The 18,329-nt window shown below is 37.4% G+C and overlaps 1 protein-coding gene across 2 annotated transcripts in view; it reads right to left on the bottom strand.

Moving 5' to 3' along the window:
* Window positions 1-969: 969 nt before the first annotated feature.
* The window catches only part of mpped2a (metallophosphoesterase domain containing 2a), an 84,232-nt gene continuing 66,872 nt past the window's right edge, over window positions 970-18,329 (bottom strand). For both annotated transcript variants that reach the window (XM_028443154.1, XM_028443155.1), the window contains exons 5-7: window positions 4,940-5,055; window positions 3,259-3,372; window positions 970-1,234 (exon numbers count right to left, since the gene is read on the bottom strand). In XM_028443154.1, coding sequence (XP_028298955.1) covers window positions 1,116-1,234; window positions 3,259-3,372; window positions 4,940-5,055 — 349 coding nt within the window. In that variant the 3' untranslated portion in view covers window positions 970-1,115. The remainder of the gene's footprint in view (window positions 1,235-3,258; window positions 3,373-4,939; window positions 5,056-18,329) is intronic.

The following is an 18,329-nucleotide window of genomic DNA, read 5'->3' as shown; positions in this document are numbered from 1 at the left end:
TTTATCAAGAGCAAGATTGTTTACCACAAAAAAAAAAAAACCCCAAGGAGAAGAAGAATAAGGAGAATACTGGTGTTTAAATAGAGATGCTTCCAAAACTTAACAAAATACAAGCAGTCAGCGAAAGTGGCTCCAAAAAACAGGAAAAAGGAAAATTGGACGTCATGCTAAAGATGCAGTAATGGATAACAGTCCAGTTATTTTGAAAGAACTAGAGGTAATAAAGATCAAAAATCTAAATTCTATTTGATTTTTTTCCATTTTAAAACAGGCCAGTGGTTTGAAACCAGACTTTTATGGGTGGAAAGAAACAAAACAATTGACTGTTATTGTGTAAAAACGGAATCATAATGAACTTTTATTATCTTAAAACTGCAGAACCACGTAACATATTTAGTTTTAACTGTGCCTGTATTCTTGTGTTGGCGCGTCTCCGAGTGAGAACAGAAAACTTCCGGCGAGCACAACTCTGACTGGTGGTAAATCAGTGAGTTTCACTAAATTTGGAGGAACTGAGATAATCGAAAGCAAACTTTTTGGTGTTTTACACAATCATTAATATTTTTGTAGAGCTACATCCCTCCCATGGGTCAAATTGGATGCCTTGCTTGGCCATAATAGGCCCGTGGACCTTGAGTTTGACACCCCTAAAAAGTGAACAGACTAAAAGCATTTGGCAGATCATGCACATGGAGCATCATGGAGTAAAAAAAAAAAAAAAAAAAAAAAACCTTGGAGAGAATTACAGCGTCGTTCTGGCGCTCATTGCTTTGGATTAGTGACTCCATCATTCCTTATGTTTAAAATCACGCACAAACATGATTCTACATGACATTTCAGTTCATTTCGGAGGTGTTTCCTCTGGGATTATCAGAACTATTGGCACAGGCTTTGTTAAAAAACACACAAAAACACTGGTATTCTCCTTTAAATGACCCCCCCCCCCCAAAAAAAAAACCCCAGCATCTCCAGGTCTTCTCCCCCCACCAGTAAAAGCTTGGAGAAGATTAAAAGTTTGCAAAGAAACACTTAGATTTTTTTTTTTCTTTTTTAAACTTGACATATTCATAGAAAACAAGTGGACTCTCCGTCCCCACCCCCTGGCCCCCCCGGCCTCAGGAGCTGGAAGGGTTGGGCAGGTCGAACACGATGGGGGGGTTGGTGGGCTGGAAGCTGACGGTGCAGGTGGAGGCGTTGATGAACGTGGTGTAGCCGTCTGTCATGATGCCGTAGCCTGGAGGAGAAAAAAAAACATGTTTCACTTCATCTGCAGCCGTGATGACGCTTCAATAAATGTTTAGTACATTTATTAATCACAAACAAATGCTTGAGAAACTCACCAACTTTAAAAGTTATTTAACTAATTATTACATTAACCACTAATTACTTTACTAAGATTAGTCTAAAACAATGTACTGTAGAGGTTAATGCTAATTGGCTAGTTTAATATCATGTCCTGCCCCTTTTCAAAATGAGTAACAAAAAACAGTTTGAATTGTTTCTATTATTTGTTTTTATGCATTATGTATCATCAAATTTTGACCATTTTCAAATTTCATTCATTTGAAAAATAGTTGCTATTTTAAAATGTTGTTTCTGGCATTGTTTTTAATAAAAATATTTATTTAGTTTAGTTGTACTGCGTTCATTTGCCATTAGTTTTAGTTTTGCTGTAGTTGGGATGACAAAGCATAATTTTATTTTATTTATTTTATTTTAAATGAGCTGCTTTGTCATCTTTGGACCTCTGAATGTGTGCTGTGGAATCTGCTGCTCACCAGGACTAGCAGTGTGTTAAAAAAATCAACTATAAAAATGAAATGACAAACAAATGTTATTTAAGTCAAATAAAATATAATGAAAAAAAAAATAATTTTTGATAAAATACAAAAAAATTAAAAAAATAAAATAATAAATCAAATAAATAATGACTAGACACTTGTGTTGCATTTTGCTAAATTACCCTGAATGGTTCTTTAAAGTAAACTCACAGCCAAACATACCATTATATTGTACAATTTAAAAATAAAATAAGTGACTGTGGCTATATTTCATATTTTCATATCTTTTGTAGATCGTCCATGATCAAAATAAACAGCATGCTGTGTAAAGAAAAATCGATATATTGCAATATTTCACCGTGCGATTATTGTATTAATTAAAAAATGTCCAAATCGTTTTTTTTCTTAATCATGTTTCTTAACGAATAACCCATTTAATTGCACTAACACATGCATAACATGTAAAATCCCCGTCACTAGGTGTCAGTGAACCACATCAGACCATGTTAAACTACATCACTCCTCAATGCAGTTTAGCTGGAAGTTGATTGGCCTTTATTTCCATAAAACATACTGCACACTTTTATAAATGTATGTATTTACTTAAAAAATAAGTAAATAAATAAATAAATTAGAACTTAACATAATCAGAATTTGTTGTAGAAGCTAAACTTTATTGAAAAATGTAATTTGACAGTTTGATAAACATAACACCTGTTTTTGATATTTGTACTTGAATTACAGTTAGTTACCATTTACTTGTTCTCGCAAGTTTATAAAAATGAAATAAATTGTATTTCATACCATTTTGTACTTGTAAAGGTGATATTTGTAATAACTGATATTGTTTAGTATCGAGGTAAATCGTATTGTGACTAGTATCATGATTAGTAGTAGTGTTAGTTTTATTTGTCATTGCATAGAGCAACAAAATTACATTTAGTGTAAGTACAAGGCAGTGAAGACACACACTCGTTCGTCAACGGTAGCTGTTCCCCGTAACCCTCGTCCACACTTCTTAAGGTAAAAGGAAAGTTTATTTTAATGCTACTTCTGACTCTGAAGGCATTATTTTGTACTTTTATATTCTTACTTGAACTTTATTTTGGAATTTTGATTTGAAGAGCAAAAAACATATATTGCAATGTTAAGTTATTCATGTTTTTTTATTTTCATTTTTGATATGTAAATCAACATGTAAAGATATTGGGGGAGATGATCAATAGTCGCATCGCGTCGAACTGGGAAAAATGAATCGTTAGTTTAGTCGATGCATCGAAAAAATAATCGCTAGGTTGATCGTTTATCCCAGATCTATTTCAGTTTCATCCTGTTTCAGACATTCACACTTAACATTTATAACATGGGAGTTCAGCAGTGGGAGAACTGTGGTTCGCCAGGAGGGCGGCGCCCCTTTATTTAGATGAGAAATGGGATAACAACAATGGGTAAGAAGAGGTAAAAAAGTAGTAGTTACCTTCGTGAATGCCTCCAAAGGCGTGAAGCTTGGGTCGAACCCTCTTCTGCACCGTGTTGAGCAGCTCCACACAGCCCACCCTCTGCAGCTCTTTAGGAACCCAGTCTCTAAACCCTGAAAGCAAAGGTTCACAATGTTGCTTTAAAACCTGAATGAATGCAGTTCATTCCCACTTAATATTTTCCACAACGATTCACTCCAAGCAATTTCATCTTAGTGGTAGTTTGCATCTCATTGTTTTTTTTTTTGTGGTCTGTGAGTTGATTTTATTTTAACGACTACAGATAAGAAGATAAAGCTGCACAATCACGTTTCTATGCAATCAAATGGTCACAGCTGCATCATGAACGTGACTTTGTGAGGTTGTCGGGATTCAAACAAGCACTCCAGGAAAAACTGTTATTTTAATTTAATGCTGTGATCATATGTTGTCTGATGTATCATGACCAATGGCAGCTTTAATGAATTCCTGGCTGCTCTAAGAGAACTTCCAAATAAAACAAGAAGACACCCCCCACCAGACTGGTTATCATTATAACTCACAACCTTTTCCTAAATGTCCTAAATCTAAGAACTTAGATGTATACATAGCAAAATATGATCACATCAGAATATAATATTACTAACTATCTTAAAGGGTTTCTAAGAAAAGCTGTCCCTTTTGAAGATACCTCGAATAAAGTAAAAAAAAAAAAAACTAAACAAGGACAATATCTCTGGAACAAATATTTGCGAGTTTCTCATTTTCGAATTCCATCAAGGTATTGATAACCTGAAGCCTATTTTAAACTGTTTCTGAGAAAAGCTGTTCCCTTTAACTCGGACAGATGGACGGAGCTCAATCCTATTGTATATCCCCCTTCCACATTGTGGCGGGGGATAATAACCCCACATAATATCTAGTCCTATGTATGATCATTTAGGAGTTTGCAATTAACATTAACTCATGGTACCCTTTGAAGGATCCTCCACTATTTTTACAAGTTTGGCCTAAAATCTTTGAAATGTACTTATTAGAAGATCTATGCCTAACAAAAGGCATTATTATGCACCATATTAATTTAATTGCCTTTTAAAAAATGGGACTACTTTACCGTTTTATAGCCTGTGTTCCCACCCAAGAGGACTTATATTATCAGGGTTTCTGTGTCTTCAACAGTCTGTGATTTACTTGCTAACTTTAGCCACCAGAGCGTCGCCCGTGCACTGTTTAAGGGAGAGTAAACGCCCTTTAGGAGAGCCCTTTTTCTCTGCTTTATTATCTACTATGAAACTGCGGATTTGGAACTGGCAGGAACAGATTTTTTTCAGGTCACAACTGATTTTTCGGTAAACCAAAAAGGCTTAAATCAACATCATTACATTTTCTTGATTATTTAAAGCAACCAAAAATGATCTAAAAATCAGGCTGAATGCTTCACTCCAATAGAAAACAATAGGATGTTTACAGGCAGTGGGGCCCTGTGACATCATCAATCACAAGATTTCAAGGAACACAGGCTCTAAAACGATAAAGTAGTGCCATTTTTAAAAGGCAATTACGGTACATGAATATGGTGCATAACGTGTTTTGTTAGACATCGATCTTCTGATTTGTAAAAACAGTAGAGGATCCCTTTATGGAAAATCCAACTCTTTCATATGACTTTATTCATATTTTAAAGAGGTTAACGGCACTCACCGAGCGGTGGTCCATGTGTCATGAGGATGTCGATGTCTTCAGGGACCTGGTTCCATTTATCCAGCAGAGACTGACCTCGAGGCAGGTTAAACCCCCAGCCGTTAAACCACGGAGTCCTGCAGAGCACAGAGCACAGAGCAGAGATCACATCAGCTGGAGTCCAAGCCAGGAGTTTTTAAATAAACACATTAAAGCCAAAAATGTTCAATAAAACCAGGTTTAACCAGGCATCTTACATCAGTTTTATGTTTTAGAGCACGCGTCAAACCCATGCCTGGGGGCCAAATCCAACCCACTCCAGAAAGTACAAATTAATTTGTAAATGACCAACTAAATCAGTTGGAGATATATCAGCCCGTCCAAATACAAAAATTCTATTAAAATCCACTATATATCACATAACAGCAGTCATTTTTAATCTCAAATTGTTGAAAGAACTCCCAGTTTTTCCAAAATCTGGCAAATTTTCCTCAAATTAGTCCACAAAACATTCAAGTGAAGTTGTTGCAGGGACTGATATACTCTCATACTTTGTCCTTTATGTATACAGTAATTTATAGACGAAAAAGCAAACCAGGGCACGTTAATGGTGAATTTGCTTTTTTCACACCTAAACTTGTGACCCAATTAAGATCAAACTGGTCTGTATTTGGCCCCTTAACTAAAACAAGTTTGACACCCCTGTCTTAGAGGTTTAGAGTCTTTAGCGCTCACTTTTCTGTGTGTGTGTGTGTGTGTGTGTGTGTGTCTGTGTGTGTGTGTGTGTGTGTGTGTGTGTGTGTAGTTGTATTGTGTGTCTGCTTTAGGCTTAGGGAGTGGCTTTGGTGATGAGAAACAATTAAAAAAAATGAACCTTTTCTCCCTCACTCCTCATTAAACCTCAATGGCAAACGATAACGCTTAAGCTTTTTTCCAAAATAAAAGTAATTAAAGCAATAGTCTAAATTAGGAAATACAAAGTGAACGAAAAAGAGAAAGTGTTGGATTATGTGCTGCTATTTAAACTGTTTAGTATGCATGACGTCCTTTTATTCTTTTTGAACATCTCCAGCCAGTCACGGCATGTACTCCAGTCGACCGACAGAGATGTGCTGTGGTATCTGACCTTTAAGTGCTGGACAACAAAAACGCACAAAATGACAACAATTATACACTAAAGAAACTCAAAATTGTACAAAACATCGACAAAAATACAAAAAACGACAACAAAAATACACAAAAAATGGCAACAAATACAGTAAAGACGAAATAACATTGACACAAATAACAAAACATAAACAAAAATTAATCCAAAAACACACAACGATGCAGAATTACTCCCAAAATATGCAACGCGACAACAAAAATGACAGAAAAATATACAAAACAATAGCAAAAACACACACAAACCCATTGTTCATTACTTTTTTAAGGCTCAGATTTGTCGTTATTCTAAATTATGATGAATGTGATAAAAGATGCCCATCGCTGGTGTAAAGTATGACCATAAATATATTGCTCCTATAATGCATTGGAAAAACACTGGTGTCATTGGTAGTAACCATTCCTACCACGGAAGTACAGATGATTAATTATGCAGAAGAAAACTGTTCTTATCTATAGCACAATATCTGGATTATATTAACTGAAAATAACAACTTGCATCAAATATCCAAACCATAATTAATATTCAGACATGAGAGTAATAGCCATTTGCTACTTATTTGTTAGTTTTCTGAATCCACAGTACATTCTCATGACTCGGTTTGAAAGGAGGATTCTGTGTCCGATCTGTGAGGAGACGACCATATAAACCATAAAACAATATAAACCATAAAACATATAAATCAAATAAACCACAAAAACATATAAATCATATAAACCATAAAACCATATAAACCATATAACCTTAAGTGAAAACTATTCTAATTCATCTCAGCAAAAGCGTTTCAAAAACGGGAGTCGATGAAGTAAAAAAAAGAACATTTTCAACAGCAGGAAACCACATTGTGTGTCTGTCAGACGCCCCCCCCTTCACACCCCCCTCCATCCAGAGTGATTGACAGCAGCTGGGCCACCTCCAGCCAACTGAAGGGAAGTCTGCATCTCTGAGGGTGACAGCCGCAAAAAAAAGAGCCTCCACGTGAACGAATGGGAATGAGGGACGGTTGGACTGACGGATGGATGGATGGATGATGGATGGACGGAGGAGGGTGGTGAAAACAGATGGAGAAATAAAGTGAAGCGTACAGAGGTTAGGTGTAAGAGCGCGACCGATGGAAACCAGCGGTAGAAAGAGGAATGGAGCAGGGCTGGGCTGATAAATTGAGCCTTCATTTATCACAATAGTGGTAATGGCAGAAGAAAGATGACACCAGAGGATTGGAAGATAGATTATCATCAGATAAAAACCTCGGAATATGAACTGACCTCGAGGAAGAAGAAAAAAAAGAGGAAAATGCCACGTGACTTTAAATTTGTAGTTTGCAGCGATGCAGAGCGATGAGCTTACAGGCACTAAGTGACGATCCTGTGTGTGTGTGTGTGTGTGATTCTCCACCAATAAGAAACCAGGACTGCATCAATAGGCTTTGTTACAGTGAAGGATGAAAAGATCAATAGCTACTGTTCCAGAGGAAGGGCCAAGCTGGGCCGTGTGTAAAACATCACATCATCAAACTCCCTGGTTCACTTCAGCACACGTCTGTAGAATTCTAGAAACTAGAGCTAGAACAATCCCATCAGTGAGGGGAGAACACAACGATGTGCAGATCAACTACAGTATTATTGACTGTTTGTGCGCTCGGACTAAAAGGCGGCGGCTCGATCTTTGATGTGCTCGCTCAGTCGTGGCCTGGTTCTCTCGCCGTGTGGAGAGCTGAGAAATGAGATAAAAAATGAAATGTGAGGAGCGAGCGAGGGAGTGAAGGCCACGGACTGAACTGATTAATTAGAACTAATCACACAAATCATGGCTAATGGAAGTATAATGGATTGCTGGGAGGACTCGCTGCTGCTGCTGCTCAGACGAAGGATCTTAGAAAGCGCTGAGCTGAAGGCGACGTGTGTGTGTGTGTGTGTCCTGCTCTCTGGATTTCACATTAAAACATTGTATAAAATACAGTAGCTGTTTGCATCCGATGCCATTATATTAAAACAAGTTTTAAACTCATGACCCTGGGGCCAAATCTAGCTCTTTAGAGGATCCAATTCATCACGCAGGAGAAATGAAAAATAAGAGAGAAAACATTGTGTGACTTTAAGGGGACATATCATACTAAATCCACTTTTTTAGCCCTTAAATGCATTTTGTTGTATATTTAGAGTGCTTAGAAGTACAGAAAAAATCAAATTAGTCTCTTCAGGTGCTCCGTTGATATCTTTATATTCTGTTTTGCTCATATTTTTCAATTTGTTTCGATTTTTCTATTCTCTATTACGTTTTTTGAACTATTACATCACAGTATTTGCAGCGGAACTGCCAAATTAGTACATCAACTCCAGGTCCAACACTTCGAGCAATCCGCCATTTTTATTTCTCGCTTTTATTTTGTAGTCCAAGCTCCAGGATGCAGAAGTTACGAGAGGAGAAATCAAAATGTTTGGTTGTTGGATGTAGTAACCCACACGCTTCATTACACCGTCTCCCAGCATCAGAACCTTTTCGAAGTGCCTGGTTGAGTTTTATTTTTCACGGAAATGTACCCACATCTGTGGGTAAGGTCATTTTTGTGGTCTGTTTACATTGTTGGAAGTGTAGTTATTCATGCAGCATCCATACGTTACGAGATGAATAAACACCTTTCTCACCAACTACCTGCTTTTTGTATGCGTCCATGCACCCACTCAGCATGTAGAAGTAGCCTAAAAGGCAGAAACGAGCCATGGCTGAGTAGTTAAAAGTTGGAAGTGCACAAATATGGCTAGCAACTGTGATAAAAGCTGCATGAAAGGATATCTGTTCATGGACGGGAGATCACAGATGTCTCTCATAGCACCGAATTTCATCCAAACCTTTTAGGAGCCAACGTCTGGATAACTCTAACTTAGTGTCGTTATTTGTTTCTGTGAAGTTTTTCTCTTCTTGCAAACATTGGCTTTACACATTGTTCAAAAACTGTAGACCAGGGGTGTCAAACTCATTTTAGTTCAAAGGCCAAATATGGACCAGTTTGAGCTCAAGTGGGCCGTAGATTTTAGATGGGGAGAAAAGAACAACTTTAACATTATTGTGCCCGAGTTTTCAATGTCAGTTCAATTCACTTAAATTTTGTAACAGATTTTTGTGTAATTAGGGGAATTTAGGGGAGATTTGTGGAAAAATGTATAGTTAAAAATCACTACATTCATGTGATGGTAAAGTAAAATGCAAGACTCTAAGAGTTAATGAATGAAAGGCATTTTGTGCATTTCTGTTGTCCTATTGTGTATTTTCCCATAATCTGTATTTATGCTGTCATTTTGTTTTTTTGGAGTAATTTTTGTGTACTTGTGTTGTCGTTTTGCTTGTTCGTTAGTACTGTAGGTTTGCGTAGTCATTTTTCTGTGTACTTATGTCATAATTTCCTGTAATTTTGTGTATTACTGTTGTAGTTTTGTATGTTTTTGGAGTATTTTCTGTTTTTCTTGTATTTTCCTACAATGTTGTAATTGTTTGCCTTTTTCAATGTATTTTTGCTTTTGTTTTGTGTATTTTTTTTTTGTCATTTTGTACATTTACTTTGGAGGATGCATAAAATTAGATAGAGGGCCACCAGTTGCCTGTGTCTGCTTTAAATTGTCCTTTCTCAAAGAACAAATGCACATTTTAAAACGTTTTTGCCTCATAAAAGCACAAGTCTAGGAAATGAAGCCTAAAGCCGAACCAAAGGGATCGATGGTGAGTGCAGGAGTGCGACGCCACAATGAGCCCATTGTTGGTCGTCCAACAATGAAATATACCGAGCATGGAAGTACATTCGTTAACCACCGAAAAGATTAATGACATCCTGCTCACACAGAGTGTTTCCTCTGTGCCGCTGTGACACCAGCTTTATTAGTGTGTGTGTGTGCGTGTGTGTGTGTACACACAATATCTACTATTATACAAGTGTTAAAAAGGATTTGGCAGCATCTTTGTGTGTTGATCCAATGTATAAATACAGTCTAGTGTGTGTGTGTGTGTTATTGACTACATTCAGAGTCCAGTCTCTCCTTGACACCCGCCATCTGTGGAGTGTCGCCGTGGCAACAAAGGAGAAGTGGCGTCCGGAGGCGAGTGCAGCGGGAGGAAGTAAAACACGCTCCCAGAAATAGAAACAGGGAGTGAAAACTTCGCATTTCATTGCGCTTTGTTTCCAAACGAAGAAGAAAAGAGATTTACCCCCAAAAAAAACGTTGTCGGCGCACAAAAACAGCACTGCATCAAGTGCAGGAGAAAAGATGGTAACCATGGTAACAGGGATGCCTAACGTACTCCCTCCCCTTAAGGGAGTTAAAAAAAAAAAACTGTGCAAACAGGTTAAAATCGTCTCCGCCCGGAGGCCAGAGGAGGAGGTGATACAGACAGAAGCCATTTAGCTCTGGTATGGAGAACGTCAATATTCAATTAGGCCCCTGGACATCATTAGGACGGCGGCATGGAGTCTCTCCAGGCGTGACATCACTCTTAACTCGCGCTGCAGTAAACGATTCCTTTAGCAATCGATTAATCCATCCACTTTTTTAAAAACGAATAATTGAATAATCATATTTGATAAATCACGTTTTGCATATTTCAGTCCAACAAACAGATTTAGTGACACACAAATCCTCGTGAACTCTTTTTGTTGCACAAGAATGTAACAAAGTAATCATAATAATGACCTTTTAAAAAGGCATTACTTAAATAAAAACATTGCTTCAATAAATACAGTGTTTCAATGAACAATAAGTTTATATTAAACTTGAAAAAATTAACAAAATATTGAAAAACAAAACCACACATTAAATTCTGCATTTTTTTTAGCTAGGTTTTAACTAATATCTATAAGGGGCGTGTCCAAAAACAAAATAACTCAATAACAAACACAGCTTCCTTTAACAAAATAAAAACATTATTTTGTAAGTAATCTTTGCTATTTAATTATAAGTGGTTACATTTATATTTATGCAGGTTTCTGTTTTAATGGTTGTTTTGTTGTTATTCATAAAACAATTTAATATTTATAGATATATATTAGGGCTGCAGTAAAAGATTTTAGTGATTGGTTAATCAATCCATTTTTTAAATGGATTATTCATGTAGGAGAAATCTCACGTTTTGCAGTCTTTAAGCTTCTTGATCTTATTACAGATTTAGTGACACAAAACATTCTAGAATCTAAAAAACTAATTACACATGACCTGTTAAATAGGTATTACTCAAATAAAGGTCTAATAAGCAACATTGCTTGAATAATGTATGCAATAATATGTTTTTGTTTGGTTTTTTTCTGGACGGAAGCCATCTGCATCAAATCTTTTGTTTTATTGTAATATTGTTTTTTGTATTATTGCATTTGTTGAAAATAAAACAGTATATATCAGATACATATCAGAATGCAACCACATTTTTGCTCCTTTTAATGCATTTTTGTGACATTTCTGCCACTTCTCTATCAAATTTCAATGGCTTTTCTGCACATTTTTTCCATTTTGAAGACATTTTCAGCACTTTTAAACCCTTTCTGCCATTTTTGCATCCACCTAATGTTGCATATGTGGACCCATTATTGTCACTTTTAACCTCTTTTCACCATATTTCATGCTTTTTTCCCCCAATTTAACCACATTCACGATTATTCATGTTCATTATTTGCCAGTTTAAACTAATTGTTTGTACTTTTTTATGCCAATATTGACACTTTAAACCCTTTTTACCACTTTTTCTGTCACCACTCTAATTTGTAAGTTTTTAAAATCCCATTTCACCATCTTTTCCACCATTTTTGGTCACTTTTAACCTATTTAATTTCTGATTAAAACTAGGATTTACATCTATAAGATGACTATATACTATGGCACAAATAATAATAAACTTCCTGGATAACCGTGGATATTGTTCAGATCAATAAATAAATGTGGTTATCACAGATTCATAGAACAATAGATCGTCATTTTGTTGACTTTATGGATAGACCCCAAAAATCTCTCCCCTTTATTCCCCCTTATAGATGGTCCTGTCTCCACATGACTGTTCTTCAATGTTCATGTCTGTGTTCAACCACCTTCAGGTACAGTGGGGGGTCTCTGGAGCCTTTGTTTTGGGGGTTGTGGACAGAAAAGATTGAGAACCACTGGTCTAAAAGACTCATTTTCAGAATTGATTTAGTCATTTTATTAGACAAATCATTCCAGGCCTAATATAACCAACTTATTTATCAATGTGAACACGCAGCCCTGTTCAAAGTTAAGTTGGCTAACCGACGCCGCACCGTGTCCATCTAAAATGACTGTTTTATGATGTAACTCTAGTCCAGGGAAGACATTTGTTCCTGAAGCTCCAGGAGACAGAAAAACAAAGTACACACTACCCTGCAGAGATCAGGGGAGAGAGAGCATGAGCAAGTCTGGCGATCTATCGTGTCTGACCTCTCAGTCAGAGCGAGCGCTGGGGTCAGCTGGGGGGAGGGGCCTAATTGATCAACCTGTCAGGACCAATGAGGAAGGCCATGTTAATGGGACTTTTATAAGCCCAGTGGGATGCAGCACCTGACACTCAGAGGGCTGTATGAGTATGTGCAAAGCAGTGTGTGTGTGTGTGTAGTCCCAGAGCGTGGTAGTAGCCCTATTAAAAGGAGCCAAGTGGAGGTGCTGGCTGGGCTTTGACAAATGGCCTCTCCAAACCAAGGCCACCTTTGCAAACTTTGGGGACGGAGGTGGAAGGCGAAGTCATAACAGTCTAGGGGCCTTGTTGGAGTGTGTGCGTGTGTGTGTGTATACATGTGTGTGCACTCGGCCCCAGCACTAATAACCAGTGCCCAAAGACTGATGGAGTGTGCAATGGATTAATCTCTGTGCAGACGTGCTGCCAATGCTGAGGCGCTAAGAGTTAGTCACCAGACTTGGACCCCTTAGGAAGGTTACAAGCACTGGGATGGCTTGGTTCATACACACACACACTGTCTCCCATGGGTCTGCTCTGATGCAGACAGCTGCAGTTTAACCTGCAGGAACCATTGTAGGAACTCAACCCCTGTCCTGACCCTGGGGTGCCCTACTTTACTCCCTAAAAACACTGGGATGAACATCAGCTGTTTACGGCCCTGATGGGGATAAGCTGGCGACTGCAAAAACACATACCGTCGAACCGATGTCACCACCAACACTAAAATATTTCATCATCCCAACAATTAATTCTAAAGGAGAACCTCTGATAGTGTTTCTCAAATGGGGGTACGCAATGGCACAACAGTGGGTACTTGAAAGAGAGAAAGTTAAAAATGACCAAATAACAGCATAAACAATATGGGGGTTTATGTTTATTTGTAGTTAAAAATTATAATCATACTAAATATTACCAGCAACTCATAAAACGACAACAAAAACACACAAAGTAAAAGAAAAATATACTGAATAATAAAAAACAGACAAAACAAAATACAGAAAATGACACCAAAAACACACACACTCCAAAAAAGAAAAATACTTACTATTACCAGCAACGCGCAAAACGACAACAAAAGACACACTAAATGAGAAAAACACACTAAAAAATACACAAAAATAACACAAAACCACATAAACAACCAAACGACACCAAAAACATACACACGAAGATAGAATAATTTAAATAATACCAACACACGAAAACAGACAAGATAAAAGAAAAATATACTGAATAATAAACAAGAACAGTCACACAACAACAAAAACTCACAAAACGACACCAAATACTCACAAAATGATCTTGATTAGAACATGAACTGAATATGGTTTATTTCCACTTATTTACATATGAGATTATTTAAAATGTGGGTAATCACTCATTCATTCCATGATTATGATCTATAGTATATATCTGATTTTATAACAACATAGGAGTCAGTTAAAACAGCACAGGTGTAGAAGCAGCACTGAGCACGAAAGCTCCACATACATCAGTCACCATCACAGAAACTTGTTTTCATACCAGCAGATGCTAAAAACCTACACTTGGATGCTAACGTTTCATTTAAACAAGAGTAAGGCCTTGACTGACTTACTCTGAACAGTTACAGTAGCTCCATAGCTAAAAGGCTACTGTAAATGCTTTAACATGACTTGTTTTACAGTTCATTCTGTCAACATTTGAAAGCATAAGGAAATATTTTCACTTCCAGCCGTGATTCTATGTGAAGTCAAGAATATCAGTGTTTATATCTATGATATTTATGACAAATACATAATCCATGGAAGAGGAAAAAAATCCAGTATATATTTTATCTGTAATTAATTTGAGCTCAACTACAGGATGGTCTTAATGCACAATTTGGATTTGTTTTTGGACAAATGCAAAATGGTGCCATTTATCACATTTGAATGATGTAAAGGTTGTATAAATGTGACCTGGCTGTTCACACAGTATATACATATTGGATTTAGGAAAACATATGAAAGTGATCTGGGTCGGATTAGAGAGAATCTCATTTGTGCTGTTCAAACTGTCTTTAACAGATCAGATACAGGTTGCATTAGCCTTAAGTCGCATTTACATGCTGTCTAAGTTTAGCATTTCTATCTTATTAGGATGTAAGAAAAAGTCAATTTGTCGACATATCGTGATATTTCACTGCAATTATCATATTGATCCAAAAAATGTCCAAATTGATTTTTTAAATCATGTTTTTTTTTATTTAATTGTGCTAACATTCACATCAACATCAAACCTTGTTGAACTACCTCACTCCTCAATGCATTTTAGCTTATAAAACATACTCAAATAAATTGTATTTCATACCATTTTGTACTTTTAAAGGTGAAATTTGTAGTTATTGATATTGTGATGTATATCATGTTTAGTGTATATATTATATTATATTGTCAATTGTATCCAGGGCTTTAAATTCACTTTTTAGATCACCAGTCAGCATGGCTAGTAGATTCATAAAATTACCAGCAAACCAGATTTTCCGCCAGTCAAATTTTTTTTCCAGCGAAAATAAACTATTATGAGCCACAGAATAGATTTAAACGTTCATGTTTTTTTTTTAAATGTTTGTAATTTAGTGAAATACATTAAAATGGTAAAAATATAAACATTTCATTTAAAAACAATGCCTAAAAGGTGCAATATGGAACTTTGGGTGTGTCAGAGAAGTAAACATTTTATAAAGTATATTCTCATAACTTAATAAACTTTAAGACTCAGATGAGAATTGGATCCTTGGAACACTGTTTGAAGTTAGAAAGAATAGAAGTAATGACGCACTAACTTCTTCTCAGATCCTCTTTAATCTTCATTTCCCCTGTGTCAGCAGCAGCCTTCCTTTTCCACAGTTTAGGTTTTTCAACACCCGATAAATATCTTCACGTTTGTTTGTTCCTAACTAATTTTACATCATCACTCCGTCTGACTCCTCCGAAAACGAACCACAACGTAAGCACGTAGCCAATTGTTGTATGACACGTCACGACATAGTGTTCATGGGAAATGTAGGATTAGTACAACCAGCAGTGTTTCTAGATACACATTACATTTTAAAGTCTAAACACACACAAAAACATGACCACAACTCAAATTTCTTGGTGGAAAACAGCCCAATCTGGCAACAATGTTGCAACATCGTTTCTGCAGTCTGCCCACTCAAACAGACGCAGTGGTATTTGTTTCATTCTTCACCAGCCAAAATGGCTAACGCTACAATGTTATCCACCAAAATGTTCATTTTTACCAGCATTTGGTGGGAGTTAATTTAAAGCCCTGATTGTATCGTATGGTCAGATAAGATTCATGGCAATGCACACCCCTACTATCCTAGTTGGTCCCAAAATGCTGGTGAAAAACTGGTGTCATGGCGTCTTAGCAGCTCATAAATCCAACGTGGGACGCTCAGGTTAAGAAAAGTTTCTTTGTGTGTGAGTGTGTGTGTGTGTGTGTTGCAGCAGGTGTGCACAGAGCAGGTGCACTGGGGTGTTACAGGAAGACAGATGCCACTGCATGTGAACATGGACTCTAACCTCTTTGAAATATGGATCTGTCAGGAAGAGAGGCCAGTCTGGAGAAACTGGAGAGCAGTCTAATAAAGGGAAGGGGGAATCTAGGTCCTATTCACCGAAGCTGTATGGGGCACAGGAGTAGGGGAAGGGGATGGGGGGGTTGAGATGTGGGGCCAGGGGCCAAGAACTATTCAACCTGCCCTGAGACGCAGGGACAAGGGTCCCATTACCCTCCTCCAGCCCGACCTCCGTGAACTTGATCCTTGGGAACAATGTAGGAGGTGGGGGTGAGGATAATATCTCTGGGAAATTAGGGAGTCTTCCTCTGCCACAATGACAGACAGGCAAGGTTTCATTTCCCAGCTCTGCACCAAGGAGCAGTCACTGGGATTTTTCTCCACTGGAGCTCCTCTGTAGGCATTTCAAAGACTCTCGTGTACACAATAGTACACAGAGGGAATTCAAAAAGCAAAGAAAATTCCGTCTCCGACACATAATGCTGAGAGCAAATAAAAAGAGGAAATGACTAAAAAGCCTAATTGACAGTCTTTTCAGCTCTGAAGGTCTGCTTCACTTCAGACATAAACGGCATTTCAAAGATGACATATGAAACGAGAATAATCAAATCAAAGAAACAAAATCAGAACAATTCACACTTGTTCCACGAAATGAAAAGGAGGAAAAAATAACTATCTACTTAATTGAGTCGAGCGAGTTTGGATCTTCTTGTGAAGCGGGCCATTAAATGTTACACATTCTCCTCCAGCTTTTTCACAAACTTGCTGCATATCTTTTTAAGAGAAGTCGCACTTTGAAAGATTAACACATACAGAAACTGTTTCTATTCTTTGCTTTGGTCACACAAGGCTTAAAACGTACGGTAGGGCCAGTCGTAAGTAGGAACTGGACAGACTTTATTTTGCTTTCTGCACAAAAGAACTGAATGAACACTACGATTGTTGTTGTTTGAGAAATAATGAAGAAACGAAATCAGAACAATTCACACTTGTTCTCTGAAATGAAAATAAGGAAAAATAACTACTTAAACCTTGAGTTGAGCAAGTTGGCATCATTTTGTAATGCGGGCCATTAAATGTTACACATTCCTCTCCAGCTTTTTCACAAACTTGCTGCATGTTTTTGGAGAAGTTGCACTTTGAAATTCTTCTCAAGGTCTGGAGATTAAAGGGCCCATGTTACGCTAAATCAACTTTTCTGTGTTTTACATCATAAAAGTGTTTTTTCATTGATTCCCTCAATCGTTAGTTACGTAGAGGATGATTAGCTCCTTTCTTACTGCAGGATGAGCCCAAACACCTCGCTACAATTTGATGACGCGTTCCCACTTTGATGACATATTTGACGCGGAACTGAGCTGGAGAAACCGCGCCTCCAGGAAGCTCTCTGCCATGATTGACATGTAAACAGACACGCCCACGAAGGTGAGCATATCAGCGTCCTTCACGCTATGTATGTATTTTCTACAGTCTATGTATGTACCAATGAACGCCCCGCCCCCACGCTCTGTCTCTGAGGAAGTCAGTGTCCCATCTATAGACACGCCCACTCATGAATATGCATAAGTAGGCCGCAAATCAGCCTGTTTGTGTGGAGTTGCTCAAAGTGACTTTTCAGAGGCTGAAACTCTGGAAAAACAGGCGAGTTTGGGAAAATAAAGCTCAAATATTATGTTTTTGGGGTTCTTAGAACAAATGGAGATGAGTGAACCTTTAACACACACAAACTGTTTCTATTCTTTGCTTTAGTCACACAAGGCTTGAAACGTACGGTAGGGCTAGTAGTAAGTAGGAACTGGACAGTCATTTAACTACTATTCCTAAAATGTTAAAGTCTAATTCACATTTCTTTTTTTTCCACTGTACTTTTAGTTTAACATCTTTAAAATAAGACTTCATTAAGAAAACGATTTTTGGCTTAATACAGGTTAATACATGTTAACATGTACTAACCCGATCTGACACGTTAATTAATCTACTGTTTAATGCTTTCCAAAATCATTTTTGCATTCTTTTTTCGTGTTGCTTCAAACGATTCCGTTTCGTACTTCCTCGAACAAAAATGTACAAAAAGAGTCACACTGGGAATTAAACCTCCGTTGTCTACGTGGAAGACGGAGCTCTTACAAAATGCATTATTACGATTATTTCAGAAGTGGAACAGCTAATGATAAAGGAAATGGTGAGAAGTTAGGGAAAAAAAATACGACAAAATGGCGTTGGTACACATGGAACAGTAGAATTAATCATTTGCATGT

Source organism: Gouania willdenowi, chromosome 3 (assembly GCF_900634775.1).
Source record: "Gouania willdenowi chromosome 3, fGouWil2.1, whole genome shotgun sequence".
Classification (NCBI taxonomy): Eukaryota; Metazoa; Chordata; class Actinopteri; order Blenniiformes; family Gobiesocidae; genus Gouania; species Gouania willdenowi.
The sequence above is the reverse complement of the archived record's forward strand: the minus strand, read 5'-3'. Positions and strand labels throughout refer to the sequence as shown.